The sequence below is a fragment of the Neopelma chrysocephalum genome, unplaced genomic scaffold (assembly GCF_003984885.1).
Source record: "Neopelma chrysocephalum unplaced genomic scaffold, ASM398488v2 Primary Assembly neopelma1_42b, whole genome shotgun sequence".
NCBI classification, from domain to species: Eukaryota; Metazoa; Chordata; class Aves; order Passeriformes; family Pipridae; genus Neopelma; species Neopelma chrysocephalum.
In genome coordinates this window covers 7,480,903-7,497,504 of record NW_020897701.1, presented here as the reverse complement: position 1 = coordinate 7,497,504, position 16,602 = coordinate 7,480,903, and the positions used below count along the sequence as shown (strand labels likewise).

General features: G+C 38.2%; 2 protein-coding genes across 5 annotated transcripts in view; both read right to left on the bottom strand.

Moving 5' to 3' along the window:
- Positions 1 to 134: 134 nt before the first annotated feature.
- BDH2 (3-hydroxybutyrate dehydrogenase 2) lies at positions 135 to 12,605 on the bottom strand. 3 transcript variants are annotated; one of them, XM_027677123.1, is made up of 11 exons: positions 12,484 to 12,605; positions 11,456 to 11,604; positions 10,983 to 11,063; positions 8,010 to 8,088; positions 5,975 to 6,071; positions 5,344 to 5,452; positions 4,099 to 4,159; positions 3,349 to 3,462; positions 2,748 to 2,806; positions 1,960 to 2,052; positions 135 to 722 (listed from the first exon to the last, which is right to left on the bottom strand). In XM_027677123.1, exons 2-11 carry the CDS (start codon positions 11,600 to 11,602, stop codon positions 669 to 671), a joined length of 894 nt encoding a protein of 297 aa, XP_027532924.1. In that variant the 5' UTR covers positions 11,603 to 11,604; positions 12,484 to 12,605; the 3' UTR covers positions 135 to 668. The 3 variants fall into 3 exon arrangements, with proteins under 3 accessions (XP_027532924.1, XP_027532925.1, XP_027532926.1); XM_027677124.1 differs by lacking the exon at positions 11,456 to 11,604 and having other exon boundaries at positions 12,484 to 12,580; XM_027677125.1 differs by lacking the exon at positions 11,456 to 11,604 and having other exon boundaries at positions 12,520 to 12,541.
- A 2,402-nt stretch (positions 12,606 to 15,007) lies between these two features.
- CENPE (centromere protein E) overlaps positions 15,008 to 16,602 on the bottom strand; it is a 29,113-nt gene continuing 27,518 nt past the window's right edge. For both annotated transcript variants that reach the window (XM_027677116.1, XM_027677118.1), the window contains 2 exons: positions 16,240 to 16,502; positions 15,008 to 15,344 (listed from right to left, as the gene is read on the bottom strand). In XM_027677116.1, coding sequence (XP_027532917.1) covers positions 15,247 to 15,344; positions 16,240 to 16,502 — 361 coding nt within the window. In that variant the 3' untranslated portion in view covers positions 15,008 to 15,246. The remainder of the gene's footprint in view (positions 15,345 to 16,239; positions 16,503 to 16,602) is intronic.

Below are 16,602 nucleotides of genomic sequence, written 5' to 3'. Positions count from 1 at the left end.
TTAATGATAGTACAGAGCAGAAAACTACTTACTTCATAACTTGCAAAGCAGTATGTGCTTTCAACTACAGTTTGCAACTAGTACGTTTTCTTATTATAGAAACATTTGGTACCAGTAAAAAAATGATTCAAACATTCAGATCTTCAAATTTATTATTATTTCTGTTTTATTCTGTTTAAACCATACTTAGTTCAGGATCCATTTGGCTGATTTAATAGTTGTTGCTCCATTTTATCTGGATAGTCTGTCAATGCTAGTAGAAAATCTAAATGTGAATGTTTAATTTCCAAATACTTTGTAAGATGAGAATGAAGATAGTATTTGATTCCTCTCACTCAGATTTGCTTAAAACACAACTCAGACTTTGTACCTTGAATAATATTTTTGGCCCTTTGAAATCCTAAACATTAAAGTGCCGTTCTTTCATGTTTTTGGAACTGCCATAAACTGAAGCCACATGAAGTACATTTTACTCCAGTGTTTCACTGTTTAGGGAAAAGTGACTCAGTAAGATCAATCTAGAAAGAGTAAAAATGCAGCAAATAGCAGTAAAAATGCAGCAAATTTGTTTGGAAAGATATCGTGTGCGTGATCTAAATCTTTGCAAGAAACACTATCCTCACTTTTTGCCTTTCATGGTATAAGTTTCCATTTGCAGGGAGGGTCAATCACAAGCTCCATCCTCCATCGATGATTAGTTCATTGCCAGTCACATAGGCAGACTGAAATGACATAAAAAGAACAATGATTGGAACTGATTTTTCATGGCTGTTAATTACAGGGAAACTCTACTTCTTTAAATTCAAAAATCTGCTTTCTTTTTGTACAAATATTTTTTTTTGTTTTACAAAAATGCCTGAATAAATAATAAAATATCTCAATATAAACTTTGAAATTGAAGCCTTTCAGTTAACTCAGGGGAGTATTACAAAAGTATTATTAGAGGCATTAAGATGAGAATGCATCCTGAGTGTACAAATTCACATAAGCTAGACTTCAGATATCTTACCTATAGGAATAAATGCCTCACACTACGTTGTTATTAGCTCTGTTCAGATGAGCAGAATCTGACCAGGTCAGGCAATAATTATGAGGAGACCTAACTGAAAATTTAGATCATGCAGAGAGTGTGGTAAGCAACTGAGCTGTTGCCATTCTTCTCTATGCCAGTAGTGAAGCATACTGAATTTATTGAAAAGCTAGAATTCTGTCTACACATGGTTGAAAACCCTGTAAGCAGATTGGAAAAAATTAGTAGTGTTAAAAAAATACTAAAACCAAGATGAAATTGAGAGACAGATTACTGGTAGATAGCAACATTAGGACTGAATTAAATCCATTAAAGTATTTTGACATGCACATTAGGACTGTTGGACAAGTCCAGAGGAATCCAGTCCAGTTTTTGAGATGTAGTAAATTTATAGCAGATGGAATAACGTTGCTGTCTGCTCATTAGTGTTGGTGGTATTTGCAGTGGTCATCAAGAGTTTGGTGTATAACAACCTCAGTGGGTCTATTGTATTCCTTATGCTGAAAGGGCAGATTCACTCTGAGCATTAGCCAAAATCTCCAGCAGTTCTATACAAATATTTTGCCCTTGAATAGCAAAGGTAGATGATGACTACTAATTCTACCTCCTTAGAACATAATCTAGCCATGGTGCAAGCTTGGAAAAAGAAAACAAGCCCATTTGTCCTACCATTCAAGATCATCTGGGGTCAGTCAATTTGCTCCGATGACATGAAACCACCAGGCCTAATGCCTTGCAATCCCTGTCAACATTCAGAGTACTTTTTGTATTGCAGGTTGAACTCAGTAAAAGATGGTCACATTTTTTTACTTTTCTAATAATCCAGCTCAAAGACAATATAAATCATTCTGGAACAAATACTCTGTACTGTGAGGCAGCAAAGTAGTATGAGGATGCTCTGACAGGACATTTTGTTGTTCTATACTTACTTCATCAGAAGCCAGGTACACAAAGAGATGGGCCACTTCTTCAGCAGTAGCCATCCTACCAGTCTTCTGTCTGGCTAGAAAGTCTTTCAGTGCCTGGATATACAAGAGCATTTGGTATATCAAAAATAAAAAAGCAATTATTTTAATCTGTTGACATGTACAAGGCAATATTGGAAGTAGTCCTCTAGTCATAACTTTCTTTTGTGCACCAAGTAGGGAACTTATGCTAGAAAAATATAAGATGAACAGTGATGTGAATTTCAGGTTGAAAAAAAGTATGAGACTTTTAGACAGCACCTAAATCTCTCCTTCTAGAATAAAGGCAACATAAATTCTTCTTCCTTTGGTGGTAGATATTCCAGGTGCTTCAAATGAGAGCTTACAGTTATCTAGTCAGTACAGTTAAGCATCCCAAATAACGTTGAAATGCATAGGCCAGAATGCCCTTTCTAGCATGGTTTTGCACTGGTTTGTGGCTGCCACGTGCCACAGTAGAAAATGTCCTCTACTTTTGCATTGGATACTGTAATCACCAGTTACAATTGCTTCCAAGGATGACAGACTGTCTGTATTCACTAAGCAATAGTATCCTTCTGAGTCATTTTAAGACTGTGGAGTAGAAGCTGACCACATTATCAAAGGAGACACTACTGTGAAGTTATCCATGGTACTCTGAAATCAGGGACATTCTTGAATATGGACAGAAGTGCCACTATATATTAATTTTTTTTTTAAAGAGAGTTAAACATATGTGTGCACAGGATCAAGCTAATAAATTGCTTTCTCACCTGTTCTGGGTTAGGCCGGGCTTTGATTCTCTCCTGTAAAGATGGTGTGTCAACAGTTCCTAAGCAAAATTTTAAATTCGGTTTTAAAAATCAACTACATCAGCAATCATGACAAAAAAAATGCAGTTTATTTGTTCTATTTTTATGTCATAATGCTTATGTGTAACTTCATAATATAATTCAGGAGAAAGACTGCAGAGCTACCAATATAGCACAGGATTCTAAATTTCAATAGAAGACAAGAGTTTTGAGAATAAGATTCAATAGTTTTCTGATGGTTAAACATGGGCCAGACCATTAGCTAGCCCTTGCCTGCTCCTGACTTCCTAGACTGTATCTTTGAAAACAAACATTCAAATACTGTGTGACATATATAAAGTGCATATACTGGGTTAACAGACTAAATATACAGCTTAACCACAGAAGTAACTGTGGTTACTTCTATATTAAATCTCAGAAATCTTTCAGGCATGTCCTGTTCTTTTAGACTGCTGGTAAATTTAGTTGCCACTGGCAAGTCTATTCTTTGTTAATAATGCCAAACTAAATCTGGTCTTCTAGTATCTGCTTCTAGTTTACAGAATAACGTAAGAACACTTACCAGGACATATGCAGTTGCATCTGATGCCTTGTTCAATAAAATCAGCAGCCACAGACTTTGTTAGCCCAATAACTGCTGCCTTTGAAGTACTATATACACACCTGTTCACAACTCCTAACAGAAGGTCCGTGTTGAGGCAGCACAGAAAGATGGTTAAAAAAAAAAAAAGACAGGTTTGTTCAAAAGGCACCTGCTTCTGGACTCCAGAATTTGCTGGAGCACCTGTATCCTCTCCATAAGGGCAGGCTAGCTAGAATGCTGACTGCCACAATTCTACTCAGGCATACACCAGAGGAAAGCACACAATCTTTCAATAGTATAAGTTTGGGGAGTAGTCTAGAAAAGGTAACAAAGCCACAAAGATTTAGCAGCAGCAGAAACCCATCTGTTAGTCACCACCAGGCTTCCTTGGGAAGCATAACTACAGCACTTATGTAATTGTTATTTCTTCATTGTTTTTCTGAAGAATGTATATAGCAAGGTATCACTGGAAGTAATTCCTTTTTAATTAATAAAAACTTGTAAAAAGGATGCTACAAAATATTGAAAAACCTCAGAGGTAAGAATCTTGACATTTCTGCAATTTTCCATCTGTTTCTTTTCATGTATATGAGTTGATTTTTCTATTCTTCTATTTTTCTAAATGCATCCCTCCACAGGATTTAGAAAGAACTTTGAAGTTGTGCTATGTATACTTTGCATGCCCATCATTTTAAAGTTTTATATAAGAAACTCTGGCAAGCTACTGACCTTTGATGCTGGATGCCACAGAAGACATATTTATAATATTCCCAGATTTCTGTTTAAGCATCTGCAAAAGAGTACTTATGTCATTCAAATGCAAACTGTTTTGTTATCTGCAGGTTCAGTAAAATAGCCCACATCAACTCACAGAACAGCCTTATGTGCAATTGATACTCAGGGTAACAAAGCTTAGCTGTCATGGATAAGTGCCATTGACTGAAGCAGTAAAGCAGAGCTTGAAGTTCTCACTCGAATTCTCTTAAGTAATGTCAGGATTGGAGACTATGCCAGGAAAGGACTTTTTCCTACATAGCCACCTCTGAATCACGGCCCTCTTGTCACCACAGTAAGTTACCCTACACAGACATCTGCTCATGCCATCTACCAATGCAGTAATTCACTGATCCCATTCAAACCCTTTTTGTTTTGGAGAAGATTAAAACACAATACTCTTGCACCTTTGAATTGTAGCTAAATTTCTTTAAGTTGTAACCTTTTCTAGGCATCCTAAAACCTGATATGCATGAAATTGTTAGAAAAAAATGAAACCTACTTTGAAAATTAAGTTCAGCTAAGAAAAAAAAAACCCACCACCAAACAAACCAACCAAACAAAAAGGACTAGAACAATACTGAAAAAAGTAGTTATCATCCAGTCATGGTCACACCTTCCACATTTGGCCTTTGCATTTACAGGAATACAAACACCTTATTCAGTCTACAGGTTTTTGTAGACCCAAACCTAGTTATTATGTCAAAAACAAGCATCCTTAAACTGCTAGATTAATCAAATTGTTGTTCTGCTATAAGCAGCATGTTATCATCAGTGTCACTGAATTGCTTCCAGATAGTTTCCAGAGTTCCATAAAATTAATGGTAATATACATTATTTAGAAATATTTTGTAGCAGTGGTATTGTGCAGTTGTGTGCTGTAGTATAATATGGTAGCACTGTATTGCAATGGCGCCCCACTGCTCAGCATTTGAAGGATTTTAGTTACAGATTACATAGGGAAAACCCCTGAATTAATCTTCTCTACCAGATCCTTTAGATAAATTGTCTACTTAAAAGATTACACAATGCAGAGAATGCTTTACAGTAGGATCACTGTAATCTAAGGGCTTCCCTGTCCAAAGCTGCATCCTTGCATTTTTATCTCAAATCCCATGTTGCCAGAGTGGCTAACTTAGATTTCTCACACTTTAAACGTAGTGCAGAAGAGACTAGAAGTCATAGGCAATCAAGCCTTACCTTCGGAAGGAATGTCTTGATCATTAAATACATGCTGCGAACATTGAGGTTCATTGTGAAGTTCCAGTCTTGCTCCTCACACTCCAGAATGGTTCCATGATGAACAAACCTAGAATAAGTGCATAAGTAGATTACTGTCTCTAGTTCATGTTTCTATGGCTTTATATGCGTGTTTCTCCATCACTATTTTGCAGTAGTTAACTCTTTCAACCTTGAAAAGGAGGGACAAGAGCTCTTTAAAAGAATGCAAGTAACAGTGTATTTCTTGTGATGAGTATCAAGGACACAAGGCAGACTCAATATGTGCAATGAAATACTTGGCAATAGAAAAAAATAAGTACAGCACTGGCAAACCATCAACTTTGCTCACTGTTGTGCTAAGAGGGCCAAAGCCATCAGTATAGGGTACCCACAGAGTGGGCAAAATGCAAGTTCAAGAGCCATTCTATCTTGTCCTGGGTAATGTGGCTGCACACAAAAAGTTCTGTTTTGATGAAAACACATTAAAGTTTGTATTAAAGTTACAAAATCCATTAAATTGAAAGAAATAAAATGCATTGAAATAACAGAAAGTACTTCTGGAGGACAGTGAAAACTGGAAAAAGAGTAGTATCAAAAAGAAGCTGATTACCCTGCAATATTACAGAGGACGTCAATCTTTTCGAGCTCCTTGGCCAGATTTTCTATCTGCTCCTTTTTGGTAACATCCAGAACCCGTATTTGAATGCCTAGAAAAAACAGTGTATTTGCTTCAATGCACTTGACTAAGGATCAGCAGATGATTTTTCTGAAGTGCTGAGAATTCCACTTACAATTCAATTCAGTGAGAACTACACTTGATCATCAAGTTAGTGCAATGATTAAACTGAGACAGCAATAGACAGCATGTCATGCTATTTAAAATTTCAGGAGGGAATTAAGAAGATCAACTGTTTTGATTGCCATACAGCATCTCACAAGCAGATGAGCTAGCATAATTTACCATGAAAGCACTCCTAATAAATTTGAATTCCACTGTACTTCCAAATGGTAGAATTACAGAACCTATATAATCATAATGAGCTTCTGTAGTCAGTGGCATAGGACAATAATTATTTGAAACTAGTTACACGTGTCACATACACTCACAATCACATTATATGCCATCTTCCCATGTGTAGTTGACGATATTATGAATGAGCTTTATATAATTCAATTAATGAGGAAAAATGATTTTGCATAAATCATTATTATTTTAAAATCATGAGGGCAGTCACACTGCAACAAGGCCCTACAGAGGTTTATGAGGGAATTCCATCCTTGGAGATGTTCAGGACTTGATTCAACACAGCCCTGAGCTCTAGCCAGAGCCCCTTTGAGCAGCAAATGGGACTACATGGCCTCCAGAAGTCTCATCCAACATACATGATTCTATAAAATACTGTAAAGTTGTCTGTAAAGCATCTGAGTGTTGTCTAAATTAAGGGCGAATTTGATTTGAAATGGATAAAAACCTGTTTCTTTTGAAGCCAAACTGACAAGTCCATGAACAAGCTTTATATGCGTTAAATGATGTGGACATTTTTTAAGAGATTTGTGTATAATGATGCAATCAGACTACAGGCTGAATCACACTGGAATTACCTCTCCCAGATAAAATTCAAAGACCACAACATGCCAAGTCTTGATGAATTACGGATTGACTAATCATGTGTCTAAAGGATGGAAATGGCTCTAAGGAAAATTACTTCTTTCTTTGTGAACATACTAGCAGAGGGAGAGAATGTAACACTTTCCCAAACACCCTGAGAAAGAACCTGGAAAGCCCTAAAGTTCCAAAAGAATTACAATGTGATTGCTTATGGTTAATTCCAGATGGACGTCCACACTAAAAGCTGTACCGGAGAAAAGAGGTTTTGTGTATTTTACTGTCACCCTGTAATAAGAATTCATTAAATCTACTTTCTTCTGTCAAACTAAGTTGGAAGCATTTTCAGTTGTAAAATATATTTAAGTCTTATTTTTTATGTCATTATGGAAAAAATATTTTTTAATGTAATGTCCCACTTTTGTGACTTATGATTAGAAATACAGCTATGCAAAACCTGCTCTTGAAGCATGTTCCCGTGGTATCAGTAGGAAAGCAACCTTCAGACCTGAACATTTGTACAAAGAGAATAAGTGTATCTACTATTGGTAGAGTGAGCTTCTCAAGACGTACTAATTCTACAAGACAGCGAGGAACGCATTAAAAGGATAGCTAAGCATGGACCATGGAAATGCAAGGCACTAAATCTACCTTCTTGTATAGCTGGATGTTCTAGTGATCAGAGAAAAGCATTCCATGCCTTCCAGAGTGATGCACTTGACAATCAGCCTAGTGATACCAAAAGGTAACTGAAATGGGTGCCATTCTGGGAAACAAATATCAACTTCTGTGACACAAGAAACCCAAAGTTATTCCATATGCCTGGAATAATAGTCTGTCTGATATGCTGATGTTGCAAAATTTTACATGCTAAATCTCTGCCATTTTACACCACAGAATAAAGCAATGCCAACATGTAAAGAATTAGTTTGGATATTTTCCATTTTTTTCTGGCCTTTTAAAGTTTTCCTGTCCTCAAATTACATTTCAGACAGCCTACAACAAAACTTGGAAGAGCTGAACTAATGCCTACATTTACCTGGATATTTCTCCAGTTCTTTCAGCTTGGACTCATTGATGTCGGTAGCAATGACTTTGGCTCCTTCTTTAGCAAAGGCCTGAAGAATACAAGAAAAGCAGTTTATATTTAAATATTCAAGATCTTATCATAAATAAAATCTGTTTTCTTCTCAGGTCCTTTTTGGCTTAAAAGTTGGCCAAAGGCAGCTGATCTTACACTTTTCATGATGGGCACAAGAAGTCAGGGAGTACTGGACATGAATTACTACACATCCCGCAGACAATTGAGTAACTGTGTGTGATATAAGACAGACTTAAGATCTTTTCCTTACAGTAAGGAATCCATAAATGAAGTGTAAGAACAGTAACGAGACTAAGACAACTGATATTATTTTTGCCCTTATTAGCTGCCCTAGTAAGCACATTATGAATGTAGGGCTAGAATTGTCTGTATTGCTGGATTTAAATGAAGTTATGGGATTTGACAGTTAAAGGCAGAAGACATAAAAATGGAATGGTAGTATTTAAACTTTAACAAAATCTTTTGCATCCAAATCATTGGAATAGAGCAATATTAAAAGCAGCATGACTTTTCTTTGATACTTAACCAGAGATATTCCTTCATTCTTGATGGTCCCCTCAAAACCTACTTTCTTTGTATTGCGATTACTGGCAAATCAACAGCTATCAAAGTAACCTCCGTGTCAGAAGTATGCTAACATCTTGGACTGTAGCCCCTAATTCTTAAAAATAAGTCTCAAGTGTAGCTTAAGAGGATAGTGGCATTAAACATACCAGCCTTCCATGGCTTGTTGGGTATTTACAAAGTGAAATTATCAGGAAGATTACCTACTCCTTGACTGAGCTATTTATGTAAGAGCAAAGATCAGTAGTCGTCTTCTAACCATATGCACGAGAAACTAACTAGTCTGGCAAAAATCCTACTTACAAAAATCCAGGAGGCTTTCCTGGATTGTTGATTACATTACAGAGATACTGAAATAACTTTACTGTTTTTTTTATTTGCTATGTTAAAGGGAAGTAAGCAGGAGAACTGGTCAAAAGAATTACAAGCTAAGTGGGAAGCTACTGTATCTATTGAATTTTGTTTAACTGTAATCAAACAAGATTTGTAAAGGGTTTCTTACAGTTGCTCATTGTGAACATTGTTGTAGCTTTGTTCTTGTTAGTATCATGTAGACTTGGTTATGTCAACTCTGAATATAGATAAAATGTCTGGGCTTTACAATAGGGGATCTTCACAGTATTCAGCTTTAGACCGGGAAATATTCATTCTATCGTCCAGAACAAAGCAGCAGAGATATTGGATTAAAGGTACAGACAGTACCAACCATCATCATCATGGCTAGGCTTTGCGAATGAAGATTTGGGAAGGACTCTACCCACATTTGCTACAAGCACGCTGGTGGCCAAAGAGGCCAATGTGAGATAGACAAGTCCAGTTGCAAAAGGCACAGCAGAAAGACTCCTTGGATGGTATCAGCAGGATACGATTCTTTCTGCGTTGTCTTGTCTCTTCAAGAGTGATCCTGCGTGTGTTCTCAAAAGTATCAGCAGCGTTATAGATAGTGTGTCTCCAGACCTCCCGATTGGAGGCCAGAGTACACCAGTGGTGAAGATCGATGTGGCCAAGGCTGAGATGTTGTTTCAGGGAGTCCTTGTATCTCCTCTTCAGGGCTCCTCCCTTGCGGCAGCCGGTGGCAAGTTCACCATAAAGCAGGATCTTAGGGAGGCAGTGGTCTTTCATCCTGGAGACGTGCCCTGCCCAACACAGCTGTGTTCTCAGCAACATGGCCTCAATACTTGTGACTGCTGCTTGTTCTAGAACAGATGTATTGGTCACATAATCTGACCAGTGAATGTTTAGGATTGTACGGAGACAGCGTTGATGGAAACGTTCTAGGAGTTGTAGGTGGTGGCGGTAGATGACCCATGATTCGGACCCATATAAAAGAGTGGACAGTACAATGGCTCTGTAAACACTGATCTTGGTACTTTTCTTCAGGTGTTTATTTTGCCAGACTCTTTTATGGAGCCTTCCAAAAGCTCTATATGCCTTTGCTAACCTGTTGTCTATGTCTCCGTCAATCTTACCATCCGAGGAGATGAGGCTGCCTAGGTAATTAAACTGCTGGACTGATTTGAGCTCTGATTCACCAATGGTGATATGGGAATGATGGAAGACTTCCTGAGGTGCAGGCTGATAGAAAACTTCTGTCTTCTTCAAGCTGACTTCCAACCCAAAAAGCTCAGCAGCCTCAGCAAAGCAGGATGTTAAACGCTGCAGAGCTACTTCTGTGTGGGCGACGAGGGCATTGTTGTCAGCATAAAGCAGCTCACCACTGGCGGGGATTGTGCCCTCGTGGGAGAGGAGAGGAAAAACTTCGGAGCTCACAGAGGTTTGCCAGTCCAATTTGGGGGAGAGGAAGGGTGTTGGACGGGCCATGGGGGTCCCCGGACCAGCAGGAGAGAGGGTGGGGCAGTCCTGTATGGAGTGTTGCGGGTGAGCAGTGTGAGGGAAGATCTGTGGTAACATGGTGCGGGGGTAGAAAAGTAGGGAGTAAAAGGCTTGCCCTAACCATTTTAGTGGGGAAGAAGCCTGTGTGCCCCTATGTGGTTGCGAGCTATGCTGGCAATGGTACATGCTTTCGGCAGGGTCTCCCATGCCAGACAAGTCAAAATCGAACTACCAACCATATATTGTTAAAAAAGCAGTTGCAGCTGTTCTCAGATCTTGCTCTTATCCTTGTTTAACATCTCCACTCAGAGCTGAGATTTTCAGAAATTCAAACAGCACAAAGCCTGCATGATACAGTATACTCGATACGTTATTCCCCAATTTTTTCAGTGCATAGTTCTAGCTTCATCTATGGTTTATTAATTCAAGAATAGGTTTGGTGCAGGTGTTTTTAGACAAGCTAGCATTAGAGACCTTGCTTAGGTGCAGGAGAACAAACATTTGTCAACTCACTATAGCAGCTGCTCGCCCAATGCCCTGTGCTGCCGCAGACAGCAGGATGATCTTCCCATCCAGCCGACCCATGGCGCCCACCTGTGCAGACAGATGTCACAGAAACTTTAACAAAAACATGAACCAACACCAACCCCTGGGAATCAGATGCAAGTACATTCCAAAAACTAGACGTGATCCAGAGTGTACCTCTGCCATCACAATTGTCCTTTTTGGCTGCAGCATGACCCTCAGGGTTCTGAGGGCACGACTGCCTCGACCTTCTTTTTTTTTTAATTAATTATATATAAGGACCTCAAAGAAAAACAAACCCAAAAGGCATTTGATCTCAGGAGTTAGGCTTCATTATAACAATAGCTTGTAATCTAGTGTTTCCACTGCCCATTGTGTACTTAGAAAGTAGGTCTTCCTCCTGTTTCTCTCAAACTACAAACACTTCAACTTCCTAGATTGCAATAAATTCCACACAATACCCTGGTCTTGGTATCTGCTCTGAATTGTCTTCGGAATCTTTCAGCACAGCAGATTCCCAGCTCCAACGAAGCAGGAAGGTAGGGGGGAATGAAGCTGTCTTGTTTCCCCTCTCTGGCATTGCTTATTCTCAGGGAACCACTGAGCATGCCTGAGGCAAGTGGCAGGGAACTTTTAGGAGTTTCTGCCTTAGTCAATGTGTAGCAGCCAAAAGGCAAAATACAGCTGTATTCTGCCCCAGTGCACACATTCATATGCTACGTTAGATTTAAAGAAATAAAGCATGCAAAGTTGCAGACAAACAAGTGAAAGCAAATGCTATCACTTCACTCCTGTGGATTTTTTTGTTATTTAAGGAAATAATGATTTAGTAGGATGTTTCAAAGAACTGCCTAAAAAGTAAGGTCACTGTGTTCCAGTCAGAGTGCAGTATTGGGAGTTTGTTAACTGGGTTCCCCATAAGTAAAATTTTCTGCATTTTTATAATCCTCTGAGCAAACTTCGTCTATGTAGCTATGAATGTAGAAAGGTGTCATAAGAACACAAAGTCTTTAAATGTACACATGAAACAAACACACCAAGTTCTTCACTGGGAAGTTAAGATAAAGGTACCTTAATTTTCCTTATGTTAGCAGACAATGCTATATTCTAGAGAAGCTCAAATCCATGCTGTGACTCAGATTACCAAATCATATTTAGTGTTCTATGCCTTAAGTGAGATTATTAATTTCTCTTATTTGCATCAGAGAGACATTGTTTTGCCAGATGTTTTTCCTGATAAAAGTTGTAGCAAAACTGTTTTTCTGAAGGTTACAGGTTCAACAAATCAGATTCCTGAAGCAATGTAACTGAAAAATTCTTTTCTTTCCAAAAGCCACGTCATCAGTTCAATTACTTCCCCAAATCACCGTAACACATTGGAATCAAAATGCACTATAAATACATTTTTCAATACAGCAATCAGGTTTTACCAACATTTGTCACAGACTCTATGAAGCACTTAGAAATAAATAGTAATGTAGTCACTCGCCAAGAGATCTCAAACAGCTCCGTTACATTTACTGACCTTTGTACAAAAGGAAGTTCTACGGGTTTTTTACTGTGCTTGTTGGTATTTGTGTTTCTCTATACAAACGTAATTTCCTGTTGAAACACTGAGATGCTGCCATCTAGTGAAACCTAAGATTTTAAAAGTGCGGTTTTTCTCCTGCAAAGGAAAGGACGGAAAAGGATTGCCAGCATTAGCTTTCTCTTTCCCCTAAAGAATTCAAGAGGTCAACAGGATTCCCACAAAAAAAGGCCACAAACGTTTTTCCAAGCAATCACTCTTTAGCAGTAGAAGCTATCAAATTCCAAACTAGGACAACAATGAAAATATTAATCATGCCAACTATTGTTAAATTGGTGATTTACCAACTTTTCTTTGGTATCTAGTGGTTTAACTTACATTTGTTAAAGCAGAGTTAATATCATCAGACTGAAAAATTCTAGGACAAAGTAATTCAGTTAGAAGCTCACACCAGACATAAAGCTACCCTCATAATATTAAGAAATTTGGTGTCCTGCCTAACCTTTAGTTAGTTTGTCCTCAGAAAAGCCCCTTCTGTAGATAAACTGGGACACACATACACAAAAGTTCAGTTTATCCCGTCTTTCTGCTAAACTATGATAGCTTTCTAAGGCTTTCTAAATCAGCTCCCCAGTAAATAAAATCTTTAATGACTGTTTTCTAAAAGCATTTATCCTTCTGTCCCTAAGGTTTTGCCTCTGAATGCAGACACAGACCTGTTGCAATAAGCTTCTGCTTTTTTTCGCTCAATCACCAGAAAAATCTCCAAATCTAGAAATGTTCCAAGCAAGCAGTAATTAACAAAAAACCTCCTGGCAATTGTTTATGAAAGGGGTAGCTCTCTCTCTATATACACACACCTTTTTCCTTTCTGGAAGAAAAAAAGACAGTTTAATTCATTTATTAGAACACCAAAATGCTGGTACCCGAAGGAAATATCTTTTGATCATAGTGGAAAATAAAAAAAAACCTAAACCAAACAAAACACAAAACCCCAACCCAACCCAAAAAATCCTCCAACCAACCCCTAAACAAAAAACCTGCGACAAATACATCAGCACTTTGCATTTGTCCCTGTAAGAAAATAAATTGCTCCTGCCTGCCTATGGCTGTGGTCAGAAAGAAGACATTTCAGTTCTGAACTCCATAATGGTTTTTAAAATCTGTGTATTTTTGGCTAGTGATATCTTCAAATGCTTCCCAAAGCATGTTACAGGTCAGAGCTTGAGAGATAAATGCTTGCAATTTCTTAGTAGTTACCACAGTTGGCAGTTTTCAGCAACTCAAGGTAAATGGATAGTTGGTTCTTTATTACAGATGTCTGAAGTACCTCCATTAGGTAAATAATCCCTGTGTGACTCTTCCAATTCCAGTAACTGCTGAACGCCCAGGAACATGTCAACGTAGCCATTTTCTTATCACTTTGGGTGACCCAAAATAGAATACTTATGAGACTGAGCATCACTGAGAACTTTATTCCTTTAAAATAAGGATGATGCTTTTGATGCAGGTGTCCTTCTTAGATACGACTTTCTTATCTCATAATAATGGTTTCATTCTTAATGGAGTTGATCCAAGGCTTTGAATGCCAAATTCCTATTTAGTTGGCAGTAGAGGGTGTGGGGGCAGGAAAGGGAGGAGGATCTATGTTTTAGACTTCAACCATTTCCTGACAGAGAAAGACTCAGAAAGAATTAAACAAAACTCCAGTGACAGACTTGTGCAATAGTAAGCTTCTGCACAACTAATTGCTGCAAAAAATTACAGAGAACAAAGACAAGAAGTATAATAATGATGGAAGTGATGAGATCAGTATGAAAAATAGCCTTTAGACACTGAATATTGTAATCAACATCCTTGGATCATACCACAAGTGAAGTGAACAACAAAAAAATTTTTAAATACTTAACACATTAAAGTTTATTGTCAAAGTTTCTTATATAAAACATACACAAAAACATTCTCAACACTACAGATAAGTAGGCTAGTAAGAGAGTCCATCTTGCCCGAATGATCTGGTTTACATTCCATTCACAAGAGTAGCAGAAGAGCATTAAGTCCATTGCTTACTATTAAAAGAAACCTCCAATATGTAACTTCAAACAGATATACTGAAAGATGGTGCAAAATTCAAAGTTACTCTTGGTATCACAATTGGCTGAGCTGCAGAAACATTCTAAGGAGTTTAAGAGGAACCCTGATTGTGTGCTCTATAAACAGAAAGTTAGGAACTTCAGTTGCAGATTGTATCTTCTGACTGCTGTTGACTTGGAAAGAAATATTCTTTTTGTTTCTCAACATGTGGTTTTTATACCATGCTTTCTCTAAGTCCCCAGAAACTGCATTTTCACTACAAATATCAACCGTCCAGAAGAGGGCTGTTTTAGGAATGACAGAATGAAAAGTTTAAGACTGAGAAATTTCACAGTAGGTTAGTTTGTGTCCATTTCCATTTTTTCTTCAATACAGTGCCTTTTCCTTCTTCGCCATCAAAACTCCCCACAACATCAAAACACCAAAGAAGAACATGATCAGATAAGCAGGTTGTGGACATCATGACTACTTTTCCATTTTTGACCTCAAATTCCAGCTTCCCAGTCGTGGGAAGTAGCAACCCCAAGACAGCAAGGATGGAAGAGGCTGATGGCTTTTAAACTGAAGCAATTATCTTTTGTATATGCAGATTCTGTAGCCACTGCAAAGACAGCTTCCAACCCAGCATCTTTACTGGGTGCTACAATCAGGGGCCTTATCTTTGTTTGAAGTCCCAAACAAGTGCTTAAGATGTTCTTCTGTGGACTGTGTGGCCGCAGGACATGTATCTGTACAGAAGACAAGAACATTAAAGCCTTTCTCAATTAGACAAGCTGTAGGAATACAGTGATTTAACCTTGACTAATATTTTATATGTCAGCTATCAAAGCTTGCCCCTGAGTAGCTTTGTGTTGTGAGGAACTCTGTACTATTACCAAGTTGGCCATCACAAAATCAGCAATGGATCATGTTCTCTCTGAGTCTCCTATTGATACCTCAAAAACGGGTTAACTCTTCAACATGTCTGCTGGGGCCTTCTGAAAGTTGTGGGAAGCAAGTGTAATGATGAGGGCAGTAGCATTAATACACTAGCAGAGACCACTAGGAGAGTGGTCACTAGGAGGTGACTTCCCCAGAAGTCACCAGGCCAGATATAAGAAATCGGGAGTGGGGCTGAGGAACTGAAGTCACCATCAAAACTGCTATTACTGCAGCTGGAGCCAGGCAGTGTGGCAGATGCAACACCAAAGACTAAAGCCTACCATCTTGAAAAAAGTTAACCAGCCATTAACTTTCAGTAATTTTACCAGAAGTCTATGCTTGACCAATATAAAGTTAAAAAGCAAAACATTTTAGAGCATCATTATCTACAAATGATATTTTGCTGATTCACTTTTAAAAATCAGTCATCAACACTTTCACTGCAGAAAAGAAAGAAGTTTGTATAATCTTCAGGAGGTTAATGAGTCATTTAAATATTTCTGTTATGTAGAGCATATATAGCCTCACAGCTCACATGGTCAGCTTTTCAACAGTCAGCTGACTAACCATTTAGGAAAACTGTGTTATCATGCAAGTTTCAGGTGTGAATATATAAGTACAGAGCACTTACCCTCAACTCAGACTATCCCTTACATTTTGCCTCTCCAAATCTTTACAGGATAACACCACTATGTTGCATACCTGTTAGCATACCGAAGCTGGAATTATCAAAGAAATTTGTTGGACAACTCAGTGGCAGAGGTTTTGATAGGTCCTGAGTCAGAATTTCCTGAGAAATAGGTTCCTTGGAGGGCGAAGGCATTTGTTCTTTAAAGAAATATGACACTGTCTTTCTGGGAGACTGTGGTATTGTCTCTCGAGTATTTTCTCTTGAGGCTCGTTCTCTCCATTTTAGTGCTCTTTCTTTCCATTTCCTGAGTTCCTCTTTCAGCTGACGTTCATTACTGCAAAAAAAAAAGACCCCAGCATTTAATTAAGAATAAAAAAACCAAAACACAGTTTCTTTAAGGAAAAATTCCAGAACACCAGACAGTTCCTATATTT

What these genes read in the sequence shown, in the direction of transcription:
- BDH2 (XM_027677123.1), bottom strand. Translation starts at nt 11,602, where the DNA reads ATGCTCAGTGGTTCCCTGAGAATAAGCAATGCCAGAGAGGGGAAACAA. An exon ending in AGAACTGGAGAAATATCCAG is followed by an intron (nt 6,072 to 8,009) that starts GTAAATGTAGGC and finishes TGTTTTTTCTAG; the next exon opens with GCATTCAAATACGGGTTCTG. An exon ending in TCAAGACATTCCTTCCGAAG is followed by an intron (nt 4,160 to 5,343) that starts GTAAGGCTTGAT and finishes ACTCTTTTGCAG; the next exon opens with ATGCTTAAACAGAAATCTGG.